Below are 19,388 nucleotides of genomic sequence, written 5' to 3'. Positions count from 1 at the left end.
ACCCTGTTTCATAAAAAAATTAAAAAGGGCTAAGGGTGTAGGTCAGTGCAAAGACCCTGGGTTCAACCACTAGTACTGTAAAAAAAAAAGTAATCAAAACCGAACACATACCACTAAATCATCCCAAAACATGAGATACTACTTTATACCCACTAGGATGCCTATAATGGAAAGATATGGGCAATAACAGGGAGAGGTAAGAATGTAATGAATCTAGAATTCTTACATACTGCTGGTGAGAATGAACAAGCAAAACAGATGATATGTGCTTAAATTTTAAAAACATTACAGTAAAAGACATATTGCCATTAATTCCTCTCAAAATGCTCCTTGTTTCCAACACACTTATCCTCTTGTTTTTGCCAGTTTCTGAAGCAGTTCTGGAAGTCCTCTTTTGTGAGTGGCTTTATAAGGTATGATAAAAAGTACAATGAATGATGCTGCCAGGTGCCATCTACTAGAAAGGCAGTTTTGCAGAAACATTACAGTTTGAACTCATCTACCTTATTTGCTGGAGCTGGCACTTTGTGACTTCTGACTCTTCCCCAAAGTCAAAATGACCATGAAAAGTAAACATTTTGAATCCATTCAGGACATTAAGGCAGCCACAATAATGCAGTTAAAGGTACTTATGAAAGAAGATTTCCAGAACTGCCTTAGAAAGTGGCAAGAATGAGGGGATAAGAGTGTTCAAATCAAGTGGGAGTATTTGGAGGGGGGTTAATGGGAATATGGTTTTTACTGTAATTAGTTTTTAAAAAATTTATATATTCACCATATTTTTCAATCGTACCTCATAAATTGTGCAGCCATTTTTGAAAACAGTTTAGCATTTCCTCAAAAAGTTGAGGATGGAGTTACCATTTGACTCAGCAATTTCACCCCATGTATATACCCAAGAGAATGGAAACATATGTTCACACAAAAACATATACACAAATGCTTAGGGCCTTATTCAAAACAGCCCCAAAGTGGGAATGTAATAGCCAAAAGGTGGAAATGTCCATGAACTGATAAAATAAACTGATAAAATAAAATGTGGTATATCCATATAATGGAATAGTATTTGGCCATCAAAAGGAAAGAAATATCGATACATGTTAAAGCATGGATGAGCTTTGAACATTATGCTAAGTGGATGAGAGCAGACACAAAAAGTCACACAAATAATTCCATTTACATGAAATATCCAGAGTAGGCAAATCTATAAAGACAGAAAGTAGATTGGGGTTACCAGGGGATAGGGTGAGGGTGGATAATGGCCGGTGACTGCTAAAGGATGCTCTTTTGGGGTGATGAAATGATTTAGGGTTAGACAGGGATGACGGTTGCACAACTTTTCATGAATACACTAAAATTACCTAAATTATACGTGAAAGTCAATTTTATGAAATGGAATCATTTATGTTCTACCCAACTAAAATGGAGTTAAGAGGCCACAGCGATTGCATAAAACAACTGTTTAAACACTATCTCACGAACACAGCCCAAATCTGCAAGGACCTAATCATACTTCCAGATTACAGATCCTACCTGGCAACTACTGACTTGCCGGTCAGAATTGCCAGCTCTTGAAAGACACTGCCAGTAGCAATGAACTTTCGAAACAACTTGCATAACCTCAGACATACCAGAGGTCACCCTGATCTGTGTGTGTCCTGAACCGCAATTCTACTTTTTTGTATTATTCTCAAGTGGATATTTGCATGGAGATTCATCTCTATTTTCTTCAAGCTGATATGATCTTTGAAAGAGTGAATTATATTTCACTAAAGAAATGCAAATGGATTAAATCCTCCATTTAAAAGAAGATTTAAAAGGAAAGATAAAAGATAGATATGTTTTTTTATTTTTATTTTATTTTATTTTATGTTTTTGGTACTGGGGATCGAACTCGGGTCCCTGTGCTTGCACAGCAGGTGGCGAAACCACTGAGCTAAATCCCCAGCCCAATATGTTTTTTATATAAAGAACAGTTGAAAGCAAAAAACAACAAAAAAACCATTCATGTAATTACTAAAGAAAGCTGGCTATAAATTACGTTAATAGAATTATATATTAACTAAATCCACATCAACATTAACATCAGATAAATTAAGCTTTGGGGAAAAAAGGTAATACAAAGTAGGTCATTTTATTATGAAAAAGGCTTCATTTTACTAGAAGACACAGTAATTTGAAGCCACCAGGGGTTCTGAATCTCAACTGGCACCACTGTACACAGGTGGCTTTCTATTTAAACCCCAAACAACTTGATAGTCTTACATGGGGTTGGATGACCAGCTCAGGGTCCTTAGGCAAGGGAAATATGGGCAGTTAGCACCTGTACTAGTACCCTATTATACCAACAGGGATAGGGCTTGTAAGCTTGTAATGAAGTCACCCACACTGAAGCCTTCAGAATGTAATGGCCCACTGAAGGTAGTGTCAGGGAGGGGACACCTCAGAAGGAGGGGACCCCTGAAGACTGCAGAGGATGGTGGCAGTATTAGGAAGGAGAGGAAATGGCCTTTCACCAGGATGAGTGCATATGAATTGGCCTGGCACCGAAGTCAGGAGGGGCTCAACTGGGGTCTTGCTACCCAAGGAGCAGCCAGGGCACCTGTCGTGGTGATGCAGCAGGTTTGTACACACACACACACACACACACACACACACACACACACATGCTTGCACACACAGAAGGAGGTCTGTTCTTGGACATGGGCCACCCCATTAGTCACTTCCAGGGGATTTGTACTTACAGAGACACTGTGGGCGGGGGCGGTCCCAGGTGCCATCTCCCTGGCAGCTGAGCACAGGCGTGCCCAGAAGGTAGAAGCCGTGGTTGCACTGGTAAGACACAGTGGTGCCAAAGCTGAATCTGTGTGGGCCACTGGCATGGACTTGGCGGATGCTGTTCTCTTGGTGCCCGGGATCTGTACAGTTGATGACTGCAATTGAACAGGACAATCAGAGGCTGAAAGCTGGATATGAGGGTTTTCTCACATTTTTAGAAGTCTGAACAGGCACATGTTCCCAGTACAGCAAGGTTTCCAGATCTAAACTCTGCGATGAAGCAGATCCTGCCCGGGACAATGGGCTGCTCCTGGGGTTGCTGAGCATCTACCCAACCTTGGTCACCAGCTCACATGCCCCGCAGATGTCACTGTTGTAGGGAAGCCTGTTTCTCCTCCTGGACTGGCTCAGCCCTCCCAGTGCCCCTGTGCACACACTTCTGTGTCTGACTTTACCAGCCAGCACTGTGATTTGTCTCAAAACATGTGTCCCTTGAGGGCATGACTGTCTGGCCTAGTCCTTCTCAGTGTGGTACCCACAGAAAATCTCATCCATTGTAAAATGGACGCAGCTGAGCCAACTTGAACAGCAGGAAGGCTCTTTTGGAAACTTTTTAATCACTTTTATGAGTATTTTAGGGAGACATTAATATCCGGGGGGATGAAATTGACTTTAAAATGTCAAAATGTTTCCAAAGAAGCTCTATTAAAAGTCAGAGTGTGATTTTAGACTAACGACATTATTCATAACCCATAACATGTGCATTTGCTTTCAAAACACCACATCCGTTATCTTACCTGTTCTTGTATTAAAACGAGGTGGGCAGGGAAGATATTTTTTTTCCCTCTTTAATAAGCTTTAAGATATAAAGTACTTTCACCTTTGATGAGCTTGTCTGAGGCTTCATTGGTTTTTTGCTATAAAAAGCCTTCCCATGCTTTAAAAACTACTTCTTAAACAGTCCAAATGGGGCCAGAATATCCTCTGCCCACTGTGCTTCTTGTGTCTTTGCAATTTCTTCTCTGTATCTCTTGTCCCCCACTCTTCACCCTTCATTTCCACCCCGAGATGCCTGTGTTTTCGTTTTTTATTCCAACTCTGCCGCTTTAAAATGGTTTTCATCAAGAACTGTGTTTACAAAGGAACCACAGCAGCTATTTTGCAACTAGAAAGCAAGACTAAGATGTTGCTCTTGACTGTGACCACTGAGTAGCTACAGAAATGATACAACTTCTACATTTCTTATTTATGTGAGAAAAGTAAACTTCTGTTTGTATAGAAAAGAACGAGGCTTTCTTGATGGTATGATGATAAATTATTTCTTGATATGATGATGATAAATTATTTGTTTTATGAAATATAAATAAGGAAACTGAAAGATGAAACTGAGTTTCGCTTCCTTATATATCTGAATGATAAAATTTTACATAGGGGTTGAGAAAATTCTCACCTGTTACCTTCTCTGCCCTAAGTCTTCCCTGTCTGAGTTAGAATAACATCTGGATTGAATGCTCTGGCTTTCGCTCCTGGGGTACAGAAGCACAGATGGTAGATGTGATGGGGAAGAGTGGGGGAGGAAGGGTGACTCACTTTTGCAGGTGGGCAGCACGTCACTCCACTGCCCGCTGGCCAGGCATTGGGACCTAGCAGCCCCTTCAGCCACATACCCAGGGTTGCAAACAAACTTGACCACGTCGTTGAGGTTAAACTGGTTGCCTTGAGTGAGACCATTGATGGGGTTGCCCGGGTGTCCACAAGTAATTGCTGTAACCCAAACAGAAGACAGGTAAGCCCTCCTGTTATTCCACACTCCCCCAAATTCATCCTCTCCTCCCTTGGCATGACACCTGAACTGGGCCTCAGGGTGAGCTGGACTTTGCCACGTCAGTGAGGTGGTGGGAGAGTGAGGATAAGCTGGAGAGAGGCTGCAAACCCACTGAAGTCATGTGCAAAGTATCAGGTATATGCAGCCCATTTGGGAGAGAATTCGTCACTTTCACCAGATTAGCAAAGGGTCATGACACCTTCACCCAAGGTTAAAAACTACTCACTCAAGTGAGAGAAAAGTGGCGATGATTAAAACCTTTGAGAATACCACCTTTTCAAGGGAAGCTAGACAAAAAAGCCTACAAAGGAAGCTGAGGAGTAGTCAGAAATGTCATACAGCAAAGCTCAGCAGGAGGGGTGGTGTTACAGAACCAAGGAGGAGACTGCAAGACATGTCAGATACCTCAGATAGGTCAAGTAAGATAAAGGCAGAAAAGAATCCATCAGATCCACCACTAGGATCACTGGTGATCTGGAAGTATCCCCTGTCAGGTTGGAACTCATGCTATCTGCTTCCTACACATTCCCAGGCCACAGGTCCCATTCAAGAAGTGGCAGGAGTGGGAGCCACTGCTGCCACGAACAGCCATCTCCTGTCTGGGACACTAGTTTCTTATTGCTATCTGGGTCCTGGTCTTGCTGTCTATGTCAAAGCTTTGGTTGGCACATGCTCAATTCCTGCCCTGCAGCTGCCAGGCAGCAGGCCCCAAGGACTCTGCACCAGGGCCCAGGACTGGGGCTTCTCTCTTGTTCACTGGGAGGTTCTTTTTGGCTGGAGCAGAGAAGTGGTGGGGGCAGAACTCAGACTGCAGTGGCTTTTGCTACTAAAGGGGGAAGAAGTGAAAGCAATCAGAGTGGGCAACTTTTTCAAGAAGCACAGCCCCATGATGGTTAATTTTATGTGTCAACATGGCTAGGCCATGGTACCCAGATATATTATTCTCTATGTTTCCACAGAGATATTTTTTAGATGAGATTGACATTTAAGTCAGGTGACTCTGAGTAAAGTAGATCATCCTCCATTATGTAGATGGGCCTCCCACAATGAGCTGAAGGCCTTAGAACAAGTCTGTCTTCCCTGGAAGAGGGGCTTCTGCCAGCAGATGGCAGAATAGCAACTTGAATAGCAACTCTTCCAGGTGTCTCCAGCCCTCCTGCCTCCCTGCAAATTTTACACTTGGCAGGCCCCACACTTACATGAACCAATTCCTTAAAACAAATTTCTCTCTCCACAGACACACGCATCTTATTGGTTCTGTTTCTCTTGGGGAAGGATTAGGCATTACTAGGAGAAAAGGAGGGGTCCTCTTGAGGCATGGACAGTAAATAAGGGCTTGAGGACATGGAGTCCGGTCCTAAATTTCCTGAAGGTGAGACTAAAGCACACTCAGTTCACATTTATCCACAACGCCCAGCATACTGCTTGGCACTTGGCAGGTGCTAAGGACATGTTTATTGAATATGGTCTTCAGGCTGAAGGAAGCAGTAGGAAGAGAAGGACAGTGGGACAGAGGAGTGTTTCAAATAGACTTAACTATTCAGTTGGCAGGAGGGAAGGGGATCCAGAGCTAGAGTGTGTGGGGGTGATTAGCTTTGGGCCAGGAGAGAGATCCTTCTCTACAGTCTACTTCTAAGGGGTAGGACAGTGAGGATGAATGCAGCTAGGGTAGATGTGGATGGGGAAGCAGGAAGTGGAAGGTGTTATTTTCTGATGGCTTCTCTCATCTCTGTAAAGGAGTCAGGAAGATTATACGATTAGCTAGTAATTGTTGGGTTTTAAGCCATAGAAGAATATTTATTGACACGGAAAAATGCTAACAATATACTTCTAAATGAACTACGTAGGATACAAAATAGTATATTTAGTCTAATACCATTTTGTGGAAAGAAAAATAGCCATATCTACAAAATCATGCATACAAAAAATAATAAATATACATACCAAATGTTTATAATGGTTATCTTTATAGTGGAATTAGAGATGATTATGTACTTTTCCCAATAAGTTTCACTTGTCCTGCAAACAGTATCTGTGTCATGCTGTTTTCCTTGGTTACAAAAAGTGTGATAAAGTTCTTTTCAAAGAGGCTGCTTTAGGATATATACATCCATAGCATACCTTTGATGGAGCTGTTGCTATTCCCATTTAAAAAGTAGATTCTACTTGCTTTTATATTCTGGCATATGGAGAAAATTTGTAACTAATGTAGCATACTATAAAATATGCTACAGGATAGATCTGGTTATAGAAAACTATTATTTGGAGGATCAAGCAATATTCTAGTTCAGAGAAATTTTAAATAGAAAAAAAATACTATCCTTAGTTAGGGTTTCCACAAGTGGCAGAGTATGAAATAACTCAGGATTCACAGCTGGAGAAGTTTTTTTTTTTGGTACTGGGAATTGAACTCCAGTCCTTGCACTTGTGAGGCAGGTGGCGGAACCACTGAGCTAAATCCCCGGCCCAGAACTGGAGAATTTTGACTCTTGCTTACCAGCAAACTGACTTTGGGTAAAGGAAACTAATTTTTAATTCAGAAAATATGGTTAGTAGCTTTATAAAAAGAAACAAAAAGTAAGAATTTTTAAGTAAGAAAAAATGAGATCATAGATATAAATGGTGTTTTTTTTTTTGTAAGGGCTCCACTGTTAGTTAAAACAGCAAGAAACATTTTTTTGATGCTGCAGAAAAATTAACTTGTATTTCTTTTTCTGCATCATCAAATCCTTACTGTTTCTACGAGTTTGAAAAGCCACAATTGTGAGATTATTTTAATGTTAGTAAATGGCCTCTAACTTCCTGAATTAACAGTTAATATGTAGCACATATTTAACATTTGATGGAAATTGAGTAAGTGCTCCAAATATATGTAGGTCATTCTATGTCTTTAATAATTTGCAATATTAAATGTTGAAAAGTAAGATTACATGTCTCAAACTAAATTGTCATGTAAAGCTATTAGATTCTTATTAAAAATACCAAGTAAGGATGTTGGATCTTTTAAAGCTAAAATATAGGAAAAAATGAGGAATAATATTTACCCAAGCTGCACTGTTTCCCATGCTCCAATGCCATCCCCAAACTGTCCCCTAATTACTGTTTCCTTCTTTGATAAGGGAATCTCAGACAAATCTGTGATCCATTGGTAACCTCTGAAAATTATTTGCAATCCTATGTGAAAGGAAACAGTTCATGACTTATACCTCAAAGGTTAATTTATTACCTAAAGGCTTAGAAGTAACTTGCAGATGAAAGAAATATAAAACATTGATAGAAAGGAAGATTTGCTAAAAGTGGTGAAAAAAAGGATTTCTTTGTTTTTCCAGTCAAGAGATGTGCTCCTCTTCAAAATTATTAACTGGAGAAAGCCAGCCAACGAACTCTTGTCCTATACCAGTATCATTCTGCCACTTCTACAAATGTCCCATTAATCATAGCTATGTTCTAATTCCTCAATAATGATGACAAGAAAAGTACTTCAGGTTGTTACAAAAGACCAGAATATTACATGAACACATTTCAGGGGTGAAAGAAGTCCTACTGGTACTTCATCTTCACTCTTTTACTTTACAAGAATTAAACAAAAAAAGACAGAGTAGAAAACTACTTTTCGATATTTCATAATTACCAACTTGTGACAGAAACTGAGGCATAACTCTAGGCTAACAAATGGTCAATAAATTACCAGCTTAGCACAGAACTGCAGATGGATACTCCTGGGTTTCCACTTCCTCTACTACTCAGTGATGAACACTTTTGGATAGCTTCAAGTATTAATGTTCACTCCCCTTTCTGTCCTTTTTCACTTTTTTGATCTTTCCCAAATCCTTAGATGATTCCTCACGTGAGGTTGTGTAGTTCTTTTCCATGAGTATGTTTCTGGCACAGTTGTTGATGTTTGGAGTGATCTGGTCCTTAGCAGAACCCTTCCGTACCAGCCTGACACTACCACCATGATATTTCTAACATTCAAAATCTCCAGGAGATGGAGAAGATGTCTGCGAGCAGCTGTCTCCCTGTCATCTTCACAGTTCTACAAGAAGGTCTGTTTACCCTCCCAGTACATTCTATAGGCGTAGATGTTGTGAGCAGCACTAGCTGTTTTCTTATTCTCTCATATTCGTTTGGCAAGAACCATTTTCACCTCTTTAGGACAAACTACTGGGGCTAAGTGTGCCTGAAAATACTTCTTTAGTCTGTAATAGGAATGCCATGATCAATTAGAGATAATTCCTCTATTTCTGGTTGATTTTCACTGAAGTCGTAATCAAATATTTTAAAAGGATTTTCTGGGTCATATTCTAAAAAGAAATCAGCTTCACATTCAATGTCTTCCACTTCAGTTTTCTTCTGTACAACTACTGGGCCTGGTTCTGTCAGCTGAAATTTTCACATTAGAACATCTCTCATTTTCTCCACCCATAGGTAAAGAATACTTTCACCAATATTTTCTCTATATATTTCCTCAAGGCTGTTGGATATAGTCACACTTTCTTGTCCTCTAAGCCAAGGAGCATTCAATTGATAAATACGTGGAGCTGTAGCTGGGTATTCAATGGGCAGCATCACCTGCAAGCAAATTGTCCATTTGGGATGATCTTTGTCATCACTAACTCTAATACAAAACACTATGGCCCGGTCATCAATGACAGACATTCCTTGCCATAAAAGGCTGCCAGTGCTTCAATTTCTTCATTCTGTGGGTCACTACGTTCTACTTCCTGAGCGCTTTCCTGACCCCGCTGTCATGACTGGGACCAGCCTTAGCAGTGCATTGCTCTGGTTCTGGCCTCTTTTGCACCAAATACATGTGCACTTCCATGTCCTGCCTCTGGTCGCTCCCTGCGTTCCTCTCAGCCATGTGGCTGGGAAGCGGACTCTGGGAGAGCGGGTGTGTGTGTGTGTGTGTGTGTGAGCGGCGGCGGCTGACTGCTGCTTCACGGCTGACTCTCAACCGCAACTCAATTGTTGGGTTTTATATATATTATGTCATCTAATCTTCAGTCGTCTGAGATAGGCGTCATCACTATCCCCAAAGGGAAACAGACTTTCAGAGGAGTCGAGGGACTTGTTCAAGGGGTACTGCTTCTAAGTAGCTCATCTGAGATCTGATACCAGCATGTGTGATTCCAGGTCGTCTTAATGATTTACTTTATTTGCCAAGAATGTAGATGGAGTTGATGGAGTACTTTTGAAGAACAGGTGAAAATGTGGAATAGCTGGATGAAGAATGGGAAAGAGACATAGCGGAGGAAATGCAGGAGAGAGCTGGAAGGCTGAATCTCCAGATGATACTGGAAAGTTTGAATTTATGTGTGATGGGGGCTAATGAAGCACCTAGGAAGGAGTAACACTTGTAAATACTTGTTCTTATACTCTTGCCTTCCTCTTCCAGTGAATACTCAACTCTGTGTGCTCCAGAAAAGAATAGGGTACTGCATAGGAGGTCCTGGATTCTGCGATGTGACCAGGTGGCAGCATCACCACCCTGCCATCATCTTCATTGTCACCACACCACCTTAAGCAGCACCTTTCTAACCTTTTACATGAACTAATTTATTTAATTCTCACAATAGTCCCTGATGTACCTGATTTTCAAAGATGATGAAACCAGTGAGGGAAGCTGCCTTGTTAGCAGTCACAGAGCCCCATCGTACCTGGCTTTGGAGCTGGGGTGGAAACCAGGTAGTTGAGGCTCACACCTGAATGCCTGACTCTCCACTGTACTGACCGGTAACCTGGCCCAAGCCTTAAATTGAGTGTTCTTAGGCCGAGCAGACATTCTCCTTCCAGATGCCAGCATTATTAACACACCAAGTCTCTTCATATACACTAGATGCCCATTTCCTAAAGTCATTTACATTTGCATCTTCTGGTGGAAACTAAACATGGTTTGTTTAGACACATGTGAAAAGATTGACCGGATATAGATTAGTCTTGCTCTGTAAAATTAATACTTACGAAGTCACTAAGATTACTTTTCATACGTTCCAGGTCTCATTATTTTATTGCCATATATGAAGGTGAAGAAGTAAAAGCAAAAGCCTGCCTTATAAAAATTAAGAACAAGACTCTGCATTTCACATAAAGACTCACTTCAGGGAATTTTTAAAAGTGAAGGATTTTCCTAATTATTCCCAGACAGCTGATGAGAATGGTGGTCACCTAAACCCCCAAAATGCAAATTAACAAGAACAAAGCAAAACTCACTCCTGCAGCATAACTATAAAACCGAGATTGTTCCCAATCTCCAATTAGGTAGAAGCAGAGAAGCAAACTCTAACCCCAGGCACACTGGGCCAGAACCATTATTTAAAACTATCATCCTAGAAAATATTTCAGAAATGAAATACTTGAATCTACATATTCAAAGACCCACAGAATACCTAGGGAAATTATCTTGGAACAGTAAACTCTGAGGCATATCTTGGTAAAAATAACTAGACTTTAAGGATAAAGAAAAAAATCAGGACCCCTAGAAAACCACCAAATAACTTCATAAAAATAAAATTAAACTAATATTAAAAGTTAAATAAATAGAAACAAAGAGTAGAATGGTGGTTACCAGTGGTAGAGAAGTGGGGGCATGGGGAGATGTTGGTTAAAAGGATCAAAGTTGCTATTACATAGCATGAATAAGCCTAGAGATTGAATATATAACATAATAACTATAGTTCATAATACTGTATCATACTGAACTGGAAAAGTCCTAAGAAAGATTTCAGCCATTTTTACTGCATACATCCAAAGGTAAGCATGTGTGACGATTAGATATGTCAATTTGCTTCACTGTAGTAAATATGTCAGTATGTACATACACAAACTAAAACCTGTTGTGCACTCTGAATATATACAATAAGAAAAATCAAGGTGCAAGATGTCCCCTCCCAAGAAGTGACATGCAAAGCAAAATAACAGTATAACAATGGAAGAACATTGTTTTTAAAGAAAGTCAAAGCAATAATCAGTGAACAAGGATTTCATGTCCAATCCAGCTGTCTTTCAAATTTTAAGGTACAGAACAGTTTTACACATGCAAATGACTGGGGAAAATTATACAAAAGATCTTGCTAAAGAATCTACTAGAGACTGAGCTTGAATCTATTAAGAGTGACTGGAAAAACTTCAGCAGTGTTAGTGAGTTTTTGATATACTTTTGAATTGTAGATCTAGGAGTAAAGTGAAAATCTCTCTCTCTGTGTGTGTATGTGTGTGTGTGTGAGAGAGAGAGAAAGAGAGAGAGAGAGACAGAATCATAATATTTAAACACTATAATAAACGTTTCATGTTCTGAAAAAGTAGAAATAAACTAAGTGAAAATAAAAGGGGGAGAGATGAAAGAAATGTGGAATAAGCTCATTAACTGTTGTATAACCCATATATGAAAGCCAAAGAATACTATTAAAATTGATAAACTAGATGATAAAATGCTAAATAAGACAACAAGGGTCTAGTTGCATTAAATGTTATAAGTACAAAAGTAAGCAACAGAACAAAAATCCAAAGTTTCCTAAATGCCAGAAGAAATTTCTTTAAAAAGCGAAGAAAATACATCAGACAAAGATATACCATAAATATAATATTTTACACATAATAACTACATAAAACATGACCAAATTAAGGTCAAACATATCAATATATGTGAATGACTTTAACCTACCAAAAGATTTTCAAGTTGGCTCACCAAGCAAGGCGAAACTTATGTAAGAGTTGTACTTAATTTAAGAGTTTCGTCCCTCATTAAATGGATAATCAAAGGTATACCAGGAAAAAGAGTGAAAGTAGCAGTTGTTAGCCTGATATCAAGTAAAGTGAAATACAAGTTAAAAAATATTAAAGTGCTGAAAAAGACATTTTTAAAGGATAAAAGCACACTTTTAGTGACTACATTTATGTATCCAAACTACAGAAAATGCAAGGAGAAATGGAAATATACTAATAATAAGAAACTTCAAACATATCTTTCATAACAAAATAGGCCAAATGGGGGGAAAATGAGAAAGCAGAGGACATAAACAATATAATTTACAAAGCACGTACCTTATGAATATATGTAGAGAGTTACACCATAATACCTTTTTCTTAAGTGCACATGGATCATTCTTAACAATTGATCAAATATTAGGTCACAAAGAAAGCATCAGTAAATTTCACGATGTAAAAATATTATACGCTATGCCATAAATTTAGAAACACACACAAAATAAAAGCAAAAGGTCCTTCCACCTAGAGGTTTAAAAAATCCTTCTACTAAGGTAGGAAGGGAAATTAATACCACAATTACAGAATTTCTAATAAACAATAAACATTCATTATTAGAAGGTATGAGATATAATCAAAGCAGATGATCAGAGGAAATTTCAGCTTCAAATAATTATATCATTAAAATCAATACAAATAAAACAATGAAAATAAATTAAATTTTCAACTCAAAGCCTGCAAAATGAACAAAAGGTCAACCAAAAGAAATTACAAAGAAGAACAAAGGTATAATGAATGCATAATGGAGAGACTGGAAAACAATATATGTAATGATTACATCTTTGAAAAAAAACACTTACGAAACCTCTAGCTAACCTAACCAAGAGAAAAAGGGCGAAAGTCCATGGTGAGGCTGAGCCCACAACTAGGGAGAGTGCTGACATACTTACGCACACAGAAAGGGGTCTTGCCCGACCAGTGATGATCCTGCTGGCAGATGCGCACAGACATGCCAATGAGGCGGAAGCCGGCGTTGCACTGGTATACCATGCTGCCTCGGTAGTTGTAGTTCTCCCCATTTATATGGCCATTGACGATGGGTTCAGGAGTCCCACAGTGTCCAGCTTGGGTGGTGGGGTGAGGGGAAGATAGTAAATCAAAGAGAAGCTTCCAGAAATGGAGTAGTGCTTGGTCAGGGTGAAGGGGAGACAGGGATGGTAAGGAAAAGGACCAAATACACAACCACCCTTCACTTTCCTCATCTTCCCCTCAGGGTAGTGATCCAGGAATGACTTCAGGAATTCTAGACATGATAAAAATGGTGTTGAGGACTCGACAATCCCCAATTCTAAGGTGCATCTCAAATGGCTATTCATCTCTGAGATTTAGTTTGTGTATCTGTATGTAAGTGGGGAATTGTCACTGTTACTGCTACTGGGGTTGCTATGATTTGGATAAATCCCCCAGAGGATTCTATGTAGAAGGTTTGGTTCCAATTGACTGATTAGAAGATGGTAGAACCTTTCAGAGGTGGGGCCTAGTGGGAGAAAGTTAGGTCATGGTGGGAGAGATAGCCTTGAAGGGGATATAGAGATTCTATCCTTTCAGTTTCTTGCTTTGCTTCCTGACCACAAGGTGAGTAGTTTTCTCCCCTCCATTCCCACTATGATATTCTGGCTTGCAGAGCATCAAAGATATGAGGGCCAAGTCACCATGGACTGAAACCTCTGAAACCATGAGCTAAAATAAACCTTTTCTTTTAATATAATAAGTTGATTATATCTCAGGTATTTTGTACGAATGTAACAGAGGGACTGTCCTCTTTCTTATCAACCAGCATCTACTCTACAGGAAGCACCATGGTCTAATTAAGGCTGTCAAAGCCTAGTTGTGTTGAAAACAATCATGTGAAAACAGATGGTTTGGCCAAATTCATCTTTCCTTTTTGAGTATACCTCGGTGAGTTATTTTTATAAAGAAGGGATTGGGAAGAGTGTATTCCTGCCATTCTATTGGGTCTTTCATTAGTTTCCTTCACTTCTGTGTGGAAATAACCAGTGACTCTGTCCTTAACAGGGGACTCAGCCAGAGAGAGAGAGTGGCACTGCTCATCTAGAACAGACCACCCAATCTGTCCTGGTAGGTTTGTGTGGTTGAGACCCTCTTTTGGAATTGAGAGGTCCCAGAAAGGAGAGAACTTAGAAGGCTCAGGCAGGGAATAATTAGCCATAGGGGAAATGAACATTTTTGCCCTTTGTAAGTCACACTATTTTTGTTTTTAGTCACCTTATTTTTATATCTTTCTTGTCATTTGTTTAGTATGTATAATTGTCCATATATACATACAAACACACATTATGTAATTTATACATATATAATATACATTAAAAAAACTTTGCTAATATAAAATATAAAAATATTTTAGGTATATTACAAGAATGTGTCTCTATAAGGTGGAGGCTGGAGCTACCTCATCATGCAAGGGCCAGTGAGCAGGAGTTGTCTTTGAGATCAGCTTTGAAGTTTTCATTCTTTTGGGTGTTCCAAGAGAAGCCAGTTCAAGGTTTTAGTTGTGGAAGATGCCCAGTACTTGGTGCTCACAATGTGCCTTTTTGCCAGTGGGTAAAATGGTACTGTTAAGGGCAGGCAGGCAGCCCTGGGAAGCCACTTACCCAAGCAGTGGACCTCGGAGCCACTCCAGAGACCATTGGCCAGGCACTCACGGACCCTGGAGCCCACCAGCGTGTACCCAGAATTGCAGGAGAAGATGGCAGTGGCTCCGTAGACTGAAAGTGTCCCGATGCGGTGCCCGCTGGGAGGCGTGGGGAGCTCTCCACAGGAGATGACTAAAGGGATCACAAAGTACTCAGTAAGCAGCCCCCAAGAGGGGGGAAAGTGCTGCCTCTGATGATCAAGGATAATAACAAAGTAAGTTTTTTTTAACTTCCCTCTCCTGGAACTCTCCTGGACCAGCATGTGGGTTGTGACACTGACTCCTGTGATGTGACACCTCAACAACAGGTGTCCCTGGGAGCACCGGAGGAGCTGTTAAAGTGCTCAGTCTTACTTCAGAGGCACAGCCCACAGTCTCTGGAGACAGGGCCCTGATGTGTGTATTTTTCAAAAAAACCCTCAGGTGGTTGGGTTGTGCCCTGAAGTTAGGAAGAGATGGCAATTCTGTGGTGTGCTTCCTCATGCCCAGGGCAGTCACTGCCACTCAGTCTCATTGCCTTCTGCTAAGCTTCATGCTCCTTTCTCACCAGAGCACTGCTGCTGGCCTCCAGCTGACACATGAAATGAGGCCCACTCACTCAGGCTGCAGGGCAGTGAGGCCGTTCCGTACCTGTGACCTGCACTCTGCCACACACATGGGTAGATTCCACTGTGAAATCCACACCCTTCCTGCCTGTTTGTGGTGGTGGTCCTAAGAGCACTCTTCAATTAACCTCTCTGTCTCAGACTTGCTTCAGGAAGTCTGAGGTCTTCAGACTTCAGTCAGACCCTTCAGTCATGGTCTTCAGGGTCCCCCTAAAAGGGCCCTGACCTTCGAAACTACATTAGAGAAGCAAAGAAAACCAATTCACAGTGGACAAGGAGAGGCAGACAGACTTAAGTGGCTTGTCCCTTGTGGCATTCTCATTCATCCTATGAACACTGAGATTACAGGTCCTGTCACACACCACATCATCGTTTCCTTGTCTGTCTTTCCAGAAGGCTATAAATTCCCTGCAGGCAGGTGCCGCCATGCTTCACCTTCATACCTCCACAATATCTGGCATATAGTAGGGGCCTAATGAACATGGATAAATGAATTAGTACATGTGCATCTGAATGGCTTATTAAAAGGAATATTTTAATATGATGACAAGATGTTAAGAAGTTCAGAGGAGTAGGACTTTTCCCAGGTTCTGATTTGAGGTGTTTCCAAAACAAGGCACAGTGCAGTCCCTGGAGATACCCATCTTCTCCCTTTCCCCGATTCACTCCACGTATGAGATCAAATAGGAAGCTGTGCACAAACCTGCCCACCCTTCCCTCTGGGGCTTACTTTGGCAGGTGGGCACAGAGTCTCCAAGGGTCCATTTGCCATTGGCCTGACAACGGATGACCCTTTGGCCAGTGTAGTAGTAGCCAGGATCACAGATGAGCATAAGCTGGGCCTGGAACTGGTACTGGGTCTCAAAGATTAGCCTCCACCGGCCATGCTCCACACTGATGCTGCTGATGTCGGGACAGGTCACAGCTAGAGAAGCAAGGGGCAGGGAGGGTGGTTAATGCAGTATGGAAGACACTGTAGGAGTCCAGAGACGGGCACTGGGAGATTTAATGTAAATGATGAATCCAAGAACCTATAGTCCCTTGGCAGTTCTGGTAAATGAACAAAAGCAGGTTGTGTGTGTGTGTGTGTGTGTGTGTGTGTGTGTGTGTGTGTGTGTGTAGAGGGTGTGGAAAACTAGGGAAGGTTTGCCAGAACAAACTAAAAACAGATGGAGGTGGTACTCAGTCAGTGTTGACTATTGGATGTAACACTATATATTCCATTTGGTCAGATGTTTATTTTTCAAGAGAAGCCAGATATATGGATTTTTATTTAAAATTTCTTGATTTTAAAATACTGAGAAGCAATTGAAAAAAATTTTATAAAGCATAGGATAGGCCAAACAAAAACTGAGACCAGTAGTTTTGGACTAACTGTGGTCCATCAGGCTGCCAATTTATGACTCTGGGCTGAAAGTTGTCATTTCAGAGTTTTGTGAGCAAGAGGCATTCATGCACACTTTCTGACACAATCTCGATCTAAAAGGGAGTGGACCAGGTCATTCCCAGCTTCTATGGTGGTCCATGGAAGCATCTCAGTACACAGTGGTCCACCAGAGCTATGACAGTAATTACCAAATGGGAACTCAAGCTGGTAGATGCCAAGCACAACCCTCTCCCCTCCCCTCCCTGAATCTCGCAACATTCGTGTACATGTTTTCCCCTCATTGTCTGGCTGTTAGCTCAGTCCTTGTGGGGATCTTTTCAGCTGTTTACTCAGGCCCTCCTTATGCCCACCTCCACTGCCCAAGGACTCACGGACACACTGTGGGGGAACATTATGGTTGCTCCACAGGCCTGTATCCAGACACTCTGTGGTGGCCTCAGTGCCTGCCTGGAGGTGGTAGCCTTCACTGCAGCTGTAAACAGCCTTGGTTCCCACGGTATACTCCTTGCCAAACACCATTCCATTCTTGGGGGCATCAGGAACACCACAAGAAAGAGCTAGCAAAGGAGAAATGGTGTCATAAGCATTTCTGGTTCAAGATTGTGCTCTGAGAACAGATTTTGATCTTTCTTCTCCTCCTAAGGCCCTAAAATATTACAGTAAAAACAAATACAAGGGGAAAAAAACTCATAATAAAAAGGAAAAAGGGAGCATCAGCAGCAGAGACTTCAGAAAAGATATTTGGGAGATGGAATAAAGATGGAAGTGTGCTCACAGAGTAAATGGAGCTAAAAGGGTAGCTCAAAATATATGAGAAAGAGCCGCAGGGTGAGGTCAGTTCGTTTCCATCCCAGTCCACAAATACAGGGTAGAGGCACTGCATCAACTTTCCAAACAAAATAGCCTCCATCCCACCTTAAGGTGGGGGGAAAGAACTGTCTTAAAAAAACTACAGCTGGTATGGTAGGAGTTGGCATCCTAGAGGAAAGCTACTAATCCTACCATTGAAGCCCAAACTTAAATCTCTCAGCTTAAAGGCTGCCCCTTCTGCATGACTATCTCTGCCACACACTCAATTTAGCTTCTTATTCATGGGAAAGGGGCATAGTGTGCAAAGAAACTTCACAGAATAACAGCAAAGGTGATCCACATTGGCTATCTGGAAAAATCAACCTAGCCTTTACCTTTTAGATGTGAACAAAAATCGCTAAACAGGTTAAAAAAAGTCAGTAGTGTCAATGTGATAAGCAAAGAAAAGATTAAAAATAGGGAAGAAAAGGCCCCTTAGGAAACAGCTAATTCATGAAACAGAAGATATACAGTCTTTGAGCTTTAATATTATCTTGAGATCAAGCTGACATAAAGTATTCACAAAATGTGAACAGAGTGCTTTGAAGAAAGCACAACAAAAAGAAGACAAGAAAGTGCTCTTTCAAATTAAAAAAATGATTGTTAAAATATTCATTGAATAGAAAGGTTGATGATTAAAAGTAAAGGAAATTTCCAAGAATATAGACTCAAAAGACATGGACTGACAATAAAAGAAAAGGATTTAAAACAAAGGATCAACCTAGACGGTTCAACATCCAACTGTTCAGTTCTCCAGAAAGAGAGAAGAGAGAAAGTAGATGGGGTGGAATTATTGCAAGTTAAAATTTTCCAGAGCTAAAGAGAGACACGAATCTTTTTAGATACAATGTCATGAGATTTCAGGAACTCAAAGCTGCACAGACATTTCTACAAATTCCAGAGACAGAAAGGATGTGACAGTACTGTGAAGAGATGAGAATCAGACTGACATCTGACTTCCCCTCAGTGACACCGGGTGTGTAAAGAATATAGGGGAAAAAACCCTCTAAACTTCTAAAGGAAATGATTTATAACCTTAGAATTTTATCTGGTCAACCTAACAAGCATGCGTGAGGGCAAAAATTATGACTTTCGGACATTTATAGACTCAGAAAAATTTATCTTTTGTGAATCCTTCCTGAGAAATGTGAGGATATTCTCCATCAAAAAGAGGGTAAAGGGCTGGGGATTTAGCTCAGTGGTGCCACCGGCTGCCTCAAAAGCACAGCACAAGGTCCTGAGTTCGATCCCTGGTGCAAAAGAAAAAAGAAGGTAGAAATAAAGAAATGGGATATAAAAAATGCTAGCACTAATTCAGTAGTACATATTAACTTCTTTCAAAGACCAAACAGTCTACTCTTACCTAAGTAATACATATTCTTCCTATAAACATAAAAAATAATAGCTCTGGACATGTTGCCACACCCATTTCTCTGAAAGAAATTATGTACAAACTATATTAGCTCTTTGATAGCTCAGAAACTGTTACAGATGGTAGATTAATTAGAATCAAAGTACCCACTACTG

The 19,388-nt window shown here is 40.7% G+C and overlaps 1 protein-coding gene and 1 pseudogene across 7 annotated transcripts in view; both read right to left on the bottom strand.

Moving 5' to 3' along the window:
- The window catches only part of Csmd2 (CUB and Sushi multiple domains 2), a 582,265-nt gene that overhangs the window by 37,885 nt on the left and 524,992 nt on the right, over positions 1-19,388 (bottom strand). For 5 of the 7 annotated variants that reach the window (XM_087215347.1, XM_087215345.1, XM_087215344.1 and 2 more), the window contains 6 exons: positions 17,384-17,569; positions 16,356-16,550; positions 14,980-15,153; positions 13,258-13,431; positions 4,369-4,542; positions 2,745-2,933 (listed from right to left, as the gene is read on the bottom strand). In XM_087215347.1, coding sequence (XP_087071473.1) covers positions 2,745-2,933; positions 4,369-4,542; positions 13,258-13,431; positions 14,980-15,153; positions 16,356-16,550; positions 17,384-17,569 — 1,092 coding nt within the window. The remainder of the gene's footprint in view (positions 1-2,744; positions 2,934-4,368; positions 4,543-13,257; positions 13,432-14,979; positions 15,154-16,355; positions 16,551-17,383; positions 17,570-19,388) is intronic. The other 2 variants (XM_087215348.1, XM_087215349.1) reach the window with 1 other exon arrangement.
- On the bottom strand, positions 4,549-10,388 carry LOC147827207 (protein IMPACT pseudogene; annotated as a pseudogene).

This window comes from Heterocephalus glaber, unplaced genomic scaffold (genome assembly GCF_053883595.1).
Source record: "Heterocephalus glaber isolate CG9 unplaced genomic scaffold, H.glaber_assembly_v1.0 deba00001452, whole genome shotgun sequence".
Taxonomy (NCBI): Eukaryota; Metazoa; Chordata; class Mammalia; order Rodentia; family Bathyergidae; genus Heterocephalus; species Heterocephalus glaber.
This window is presented reverse-complemented; position numbering and strand designations above follow the sequence as displayed.